The 7,778-nt window shown below is 37.2% G+C and overlaps 1 protein-coding gene across 1 annotated transcript; it reads right to left on the bottom strand.

Annotated features, from left to right (window-relative positions):
* Positions 1–316: 316 nt before the first annotated feature.
* On the bottom strand, positions 317–1,255 carry LOC103109230 (olfactory receptor 6C2-like). Its single transcript, XM_007518274.1, has one exon. The coding sequence runs from the start codon at positions 1,253–1,255 to the stop codon at positions 317–319; it is 939 nt and encodes a 312-aa protein (XP_007518336.1).
* Between the last annotated feature and the right edge of the window lie 6,523 nt (positions 1,256–7,778).

Here is a 7,778-nt window from a genome sequence, read left to right as displayed (position 1 = left end):
TATCTCACTCACAGACAGAAGTTAAGATATAAGAAAGGAAAGGGAAACAAACAATAATTTGGACTGGGTTTGGTGTATTGCACCAAAGTAAAGGAACTGGGGGGGGGGAGGACATATATATATATATTTATATCCTGGTAAATGATGATGATGTGTTGCAGAAAATTGTAAAATTTTACATATGTATCAAAACTGTATTTACTATAAACCATTAGTCCCCCCAATATTTTTAAATCCCCTATATTGAAGACAAGGAGAAATTTAAACCAAAAAGAGACAAAATGAGGCAGAGACCTAAAAATCAGCTTACAAACCTTTACTTTCCTTGAAAGCAGTGTAATTTTTTAAATAATTCATTGAAGGCTTGTATCACTTGTTTGTTACGCAGGGTATAAATAAATGGGTTTAGCATGGGGGAAATGGAAGTAGTCAATATTGCAATCCCTTTATTAATGGCTGTTTCATCTTTTGCTGAGGGCTTTATATAGATAAAGATACAACTGCCATAAGTTATAGAAACCACAATAATATGGGAAGAACAGGTAGAAAATGCCTTTTTCCTTTGCTGGGCAGAGGGAAAACTTAAAATTGTTTGGATGATGCAGGAATAGGACCATACCATAAACATGAGAGTCACTATGAGGATAAATGCAGAACAAATAATAACCAATTTCTCTATGAATCTGGTATCTGAGCATGAGATCTTAAGGATAGCATTAGTATCACAGGCAAAATGGTCAATGACATTAGAGTCACAGAATTCCAGACCCAGCAACAAGCTAAGGGGCAGGAAAATCATCAACAATGTAATCATCCAACAGCAGAACACAAGTCTCTGACAAACCCTGTGGTTCATGATGGTCACATAATGCAGGGGTTTGCAGATAGCTACATATCTATCATAGGACATAACAGCCAGGAGAAAAAATTGTGTTATACCAAACAGGTATGTAAAAAAGAGTTGACATATACAAGCATTATAGGCAATATTCTTGTCACCTGAAGATATACTGTATAAGAATCTAGGGATGCAGGCTGAAGTGAATGAGATTTCTAAAATGGAGAAATTTTTGAGAAAATAGTACATGGCAGTTTTGAGATGGGAATCCACCACTGTTAGAAGAACGATGATAAGGTTTCCTGATACACTCAACATGTAGGCAATTAGTAGAAATAGAAACATCAGAATCTTCAGTTGTGGGTCATCTGTTAAACCCAGAAGGATGAATGTACTTATTGTTGTGTGGTTTCTCATTCCTAACTCCTGGATTCCCAATCTGTATGCAAACTATGAAAGATGAAACTCAGGAAAAGGGAAAGAAATCTAGTTGAATATTTGTTTAAAAATATGAAACCATGTATGCTATTTTATTTGATGATTACTAAATAAGTTGGTTAAACAATTTATGCCCTCTGACATTTGTAAAGATATTTCTGATAGATTTGAAACCTTGATTTGCAAATATCATTAGCACAATGAAAATGAGTAACATTTTTGCATTGCACTTAGGTACATTATACATAATCACTAACATACAACTAATTGCAGACCTAAAACAAATTTTTCAGAATGACTATCCTGCTCTTATTTGTTCAATCCTAAACAATTATTAAAAATTAAATGTTAATATCTTCAAATAAAGTAAAACACATGCTTAAACTTTTTAAAAGATATTTCTTCTCTAGTACTATTTCTCTACTTGCTATGCTTTTCAAAATATTCTATTAAATCATCCGATTTCAACTTAATGTTTAAATTTAATGAATCAAAGAAAATCGGAGATCATTCTAACTATAAGAAGTCTGCATTTGAGTGTTCCAAATTTTCCTCACATTATAAATTCTCACTATCAATCACCATTTTTTTTCTGAATCATTCTTATTTCTTGCATTTCTATGTATTCCCTAAATGAAAACTTATGGACCACATTTATAATTTCTATATTCACTGTTGAGATCAATTGATATATATTTTTTGCTTAGTAGCACCTGGAAAATCTACCGATATCTATTAATATCTATGACGTGTTCATTTAGTTTTGCCCCTACTGAGTCTGACTTGAGATTACTGTTGTCTTTCATTGGTTTGCTTATTTTGTAGTTGTGAAATTATAGAGAGAGGCTCTTAAAATGTAACATTCGGGAGTGGGGCAGTAGCACAGAGAGTTAAGCGCATGTGGCGCAAAAGATCCCGGTTCAAGGCCCAGTCTCCCCACCTGCAGGGGAGTCACTTCACAAGCGGTGAAGCAGGTCTGCAGGTGTCTCTCTTTCTCTCCCCCTCTCTGTCTTCCCCTCCTCTCTCCATTTATCTCTGTTTTCAATAATAACTACAACAATAAAACAACAAGGGCAACAAAAGGAAAATAAAATGTAACATTCTCTAGTATAACAATTATACTACCAGCCTGAAAAAAAAGTAGTATCCAATTATTACTTTTTTCTTATTTCTTACTCTTTCACATTTCCTTAATCAATTTTCTACTCACTCTCAATAACTCCTTCTTAAGTTTCAGTTTAAGTTCAAGAATTCATTAAAATCTCCTGCACATAGGTATCTTGCTATGCGTTTTTAAATGATTTTTACTTATTTCTTGGATAGAAGCAGAGAGAAATTGAGATGGGAGAAGGGACAGAGATGGACAAAGAAAGAAAGACATATAGCACTGATTAATTACTGATGAAGATTCTCTTCTGTAGGTGGGGACTTAGAGGTTAAACCTGGTCCTTATGCATGGTAACTTGTGTACACTATGGGGTGCACTAACGAACCCACCCCTGTGGATTTTAACATACCCTCAGCATAGGTTAGGGTGAGAAGACAAAGAGAACATTTCTCCAAGTATGACTTTATAAAGTTTTGTCCATAAAATCTGCTTCAACAGGGGTTTAGTGGTGGCACACCTTTTGAAACATGTGTTGAAGTACACATGTTACAATACACAAAGACTGGGACTCAATCCCCCAGTCTCCACTTGGGGGAGAGGCTTTGAAAGTGGTGAAGTAGTGCTGCAGGTCTCTATCTTTCTATCTCTGCCTTCCCTCTCTATCTTCCTATTCCTATTGTAACATGTGTTGAAGTACACATGTTACAATACACAAAGACTGGGACTCAATCCCCCAGTCTCCACTTGGGGGAGAGGCTTTGAAAGTGGTGAAGTAGTGCTGCAGGTCTCTATCTTTCTATCTCTGCCTTCCCTCTCTATCTTCCTATTCCCTCTCAATTTCTCTCTCTCTACCTAATATATAAATTAAATGAAATATACTTTTCAAGAATCTGCTTCATCATATTTGTAAATACAGATGATGACAGTTTATTTGGTGTGTCAAAGATAGAATGTTGAATAAAGAGTGAGACATAGGGGCCTGGCAGTAGGGTACCTGGTTAAGTGCACACATCACCATGTGCAAGGACTCAGGTTCCAGCTCTGCTCCCCACAGGGTGGGGGAAGCTTCATGAGTGGTGAAGCAGGTCTACAGGTGTCTATCTTTCTCTCTCCCTCTCTATCTCCCCTCTCCTCTAAATTTCTCTTTGTCCTATCAAGTATAATAGAAAGGGGATAGGTCATTAGGAGTGATGAATTCATAATGTCTGCACCAACGCCCAACAAAAACCCTTGTGGTGAGAGAGAGAGAGAGAGAAAGAGAGAGAGAGAGAGAGAGAGAGAGAGAGAGAGGAAGAAGGAGGAGGAGGAGGAGGGAAAGAGAGAAAGAGAGAGAGACTATAACTCTTAAACAGACACATACTTACTCTTATGTAAGGTAGTAGTGGCTTTGGTTGAGTATTCAATCCTAAATCTTCCAAGATAAAGGTGTAAGCAGAGTCAGTGCATCCACTGATATTTCTGTCATGAAGCATTACAATTCCCCACAACATAGTTGAGGATATATTTGCTATTAGAGTTTCCAATAGCTCTGACTATGCACAGACTGTCTTTAAAGATTTTATTCCACTTTAAATTGAAGAGACTATTCTTATTACTGCCTACTAAAATAACAAACATATTTTAAATATCTAGAAAATATCCAAGATTTTTTTTTGAGAATCAGAAATATCTCTGCTATCTCTGAACAAAGAGAGATTTTTGCACAATAAAGTAAGCTTTAATTTTATAAGTGCAGTCTCTCTTGGCAATGCAGGAGCCCTCTGTGAATATATAAGGGGTCCTTTGTGACCACAGAGGAAAGATGCCTAATTAATCTAATATGAACTAGTTCTGGAAAATTCTAAGATGGATGGCAACAATGGGAATTGTTAGATAAACTAAGATACAACAGTTTTATTAGATATTTATTAGATATTACACACACTTCTGGAGTCTCTTCAACTCAAGTAATGTAAACTATGACATTACTTGACAGTAGGTAAAATTGCCCTCTAACTGTGCTTTTAATGGGGTAACTTATACAAATAAAGTCAGTTGCTAACAAAATATTGTTCACTTTTCCACATTAGTGAAGTAAGTAAACCTTTACAAGTTTCCTTCTCTCTCAGTTTCTCTCTGCCCAAACCAACAACAGCAATGGAAAAAATGGCTGCCAGTAGCAATGGATTTGTACTGCAGGCACCAAGCCCCAGTGTTAACCCTGGAAGCAAAATAAAATAAAACAATAAAATGTTTTGCAATCAGGAAATGTGGATGGTGTTATAAGAGAGCCCTAGATTCCCTCCCTCCCACAAACATATAAAATGAACAAATACACACAGAACAATTTTTATGAAAGAAATCAAGAATCTGAGTGTCTTCTATAGAACTGACAAATTGAAAAATCTTTAACTGAAATATTATGAAAGGCTGAGGCTAGATCATACCACACAGCCAACCACCAAACTATGCCATAAAATCTGAAGGTTATATCACAATTCTCAGCTTCTCCACATAGGACAAAGGGATTGCACCACATGTTTAAGAGCCCAGATTAAAAGACTGTCACTGAGAAGATTAGCTCCAATACTTCTAGGCCTGTACTATAAAGAGTCATTCATTCAAAAGACCCTTAAAATTACAACAAAGTAAAAATCACAAATTAATGAATATGAGTATTCACTGCATCATCACCACATATCTCAGTACAGCAGAGAAACAAATCTGAAAAGTCAGTGGATGATTTTATGAATCAAATATATGTTTACTTTTTTTAAATTGGGGGTTTGGAATTATTTTTCCCTACGGATTGTATTTACTGGAAAAAATTATATAGTTAATATGACCAGTCCACGATGCAGGTTAAAAAATAATATGATAGGGCACCAAAGTAAAAACCCAGTGGTGAGGGGTAGACATGTAGCTTCCTGGGCCAGTGGGGGGTGGGAGTGGGCGGGAGGGATGGGTCACAGCCCTTTGGTGGTGGGAATGGTGTTTATGTACAGTCCTAGCAAAATGTAGACATATAAATCAGTAGTTAATTAATATGAGAGGGGGAAATCAATTGTATGTCTCAAAGTTTCTCAAAAGACAAACTGAATCTTTTTAATATATAGGCTGTGTATTTGATATGCGGACTCTCTCAAAAGCCTAGACCAAGTAGATTAGAAGCATCCAATAGCACAGCTATATACAAGATACTGGGTACTGTACAGCAAACCATAACAAAGGGACTTTTCAAAGTTAACCCAATTAACAAATAAAGTGATGATAATATTAACTATCGATTGTCTTTTTGAACCCTATGACAGCAGGAACCTCACATCTTTACTATACAGCCCCTACTTCCCCAAGTCCTGGAACCCTTGGATAGGGCCCACTTTCCTGTATGCATCTCCCAATCTGAACCAAATAATATTGCATCCGCCGATCACAACCTAACCAAAGCAACGATTGCCACCTCAATATGCTTCACCTCAGACTGTATCCAGAGACTTCACGTGTGGAATGACAACCCTTCAACTTCATTACTCGGGTGAGACCTTTCCTTTTATTGTACACTCTAATTTCATCTCAGGTAGTTCACTTTCTAACAAAGTCCCATAATCTAGATATACACCAGTTTCTGTGAGAGAGAGCTTATGTGCACACGTATCCATAAACTACTGTAAAATATATACCTAAAAGCAGAAGTACACTAGAGTTTGCAGTGAGTACCTCCCTAACACTTCCTCTCCACTATTCCAAGCTTGCAATCCATGATTGCTCAACAAATTGTTTGGCCTCATATGTTAATTCTCTTTTCAATCACCAGGTTCCAGATGCCACCTGGATGCTGGCTAGGCTTCCCTGGATTGAAGACCCCACCAATGTGTCCTGGAGCTCAGCTTCCAGAGACACACCTTACTAGGGAAAGAGAGAGGCAGACTGGGAGTATGGACCGACCAGTCAACGCCCATGTTCAGCGGGGAAGCAATTACAGAAGCCAGACCTTCTACCTTCTGCAACCCTCAACGACCCTGGGTCCATGCTCCCAGAGGGCTAGAGAATGGGAAAGCTACCATGGGAGGGGGGGGATTATGGGGATTGGGTGGTGGGAATTGTGTGGAGTTGTACCCCTCCTACCTTATGTTTTTGTTCACTAATCCTTTCTTAAATAAAAAATTTAAAAAATATATAAAATACAAATACAAATAGATTTATATTCAGAAAAAAAATAATATGATGAAAATATTTTAATGTAGATCTTAAAAACGAAGCCATTTAGATCAGTGAAAAACTCGCATAGATAGTGTGCTTTCTTATTATGCATATCCCTTCCAAACTGAAGGAAGCTTCTGTGCTGTGGTCTCTGTTTCCTTTCCTCCCCACACCACCCCACCCAACCTCCCCCCTTTTTTTTTTGCACCTCCTGGGTTACCACTGGGACTTGGTGCCTGCACTATGAATCCACAGCTCTTGGAGGCCATTTTTCCCATTTTGTTACCCTTGTTGTTGTTATTGTTTCCATTGCTGTTGTTGGATAGGACAGAGAGAAATGAAGATATGTGGGAAAGACAGAGAAGGGGATAGAGAAATAGACACCTGCAGAGCTGCCTTATGATTTGTGAAGCGACCACCCTGCAGGTGGAGAACCCAGGGGGCTCAAACTGGCATCCTTACTCCAGTCCTTGTGCTTCATGCCATGTGCACATAACCCGCTGTACTACCGCTGGCCCCCACTGTCTGCCTTTCTGACTCTAACAACAGCAAAAGATGGTTTATTTTTAAAATTCTATTGACTGTTGAAAATACCTGCTTCCTATAAGATTATAGAGTGCATGTTGTTTGAAAACAAAAGACTTCATTATTATATTGATATGATTAAGTGTATTCTATTCTGGAGAAATATTATCATTTCTACCATGAAATAAAATCCTGAATAAGTACAAATATAAATTTCATAGATTTGACCTATTTGAAAGATTTGACAAAAGATCTCTGAAAACTTTTATTCATAACATGGTCACATAATTTATTAACAAAAAAAAAATTTGTAGTGAAATGGAGATCACAAGATTTGTACCTGGCTATGAGAGCAACCCAGGTCCATACCCATGCACTACAAGGCATTGTCAGAAGCTTTGGTGCTATGTTGTTTGTTCCTCAATGACAGAGAGAGAGAGAAAAAAACAGAGAGAGAGAGATTGAGATTGTATGTGTGTCTGTCTGAATGAAAAAGTCACCAGGAAGAATGAAATAGCACATTTGAGAGATTACACCTAAAAATCACAGTAGATGCCATCTACAGTCAGCTCATGGCAAGCTTATTCTTGTGAATTCTATGTCTTCTTATCAGTGTACTATATAAATCAACTATTGACCAATTTAATTACAGATGTAAATATTTAATTACATATGTGTGCTTACAGACTC

Source organism: Erinaceus europaeus, chromosome 7, assembly GCF_950295315.1.
Source record: "Erinaceus europaeus chromosome 7, mEriEur2.1, whole genome shotgun sequence".
Lineage (NCBI taxonomy): Eukaryota > Metazoa > Chordata > Mammalia > Eulipotyphla > Erinaceidae > Erinaceus > Erinaceus europaeus.
The sequence above is the reverse complement of the archived record's forward strand: the minus strand, read 5'-3'. Positions and strand labels throughout refer to the sequence as shown.

Coding starts and splice junctions, on each gene's coding strand:
- LOC103109230 (XM_007518274.1), bottom strand. CDS start 1,255: ATGAGAAACCACACAACAATAAGTACATTCATCCTTCTGGGTTTAACA.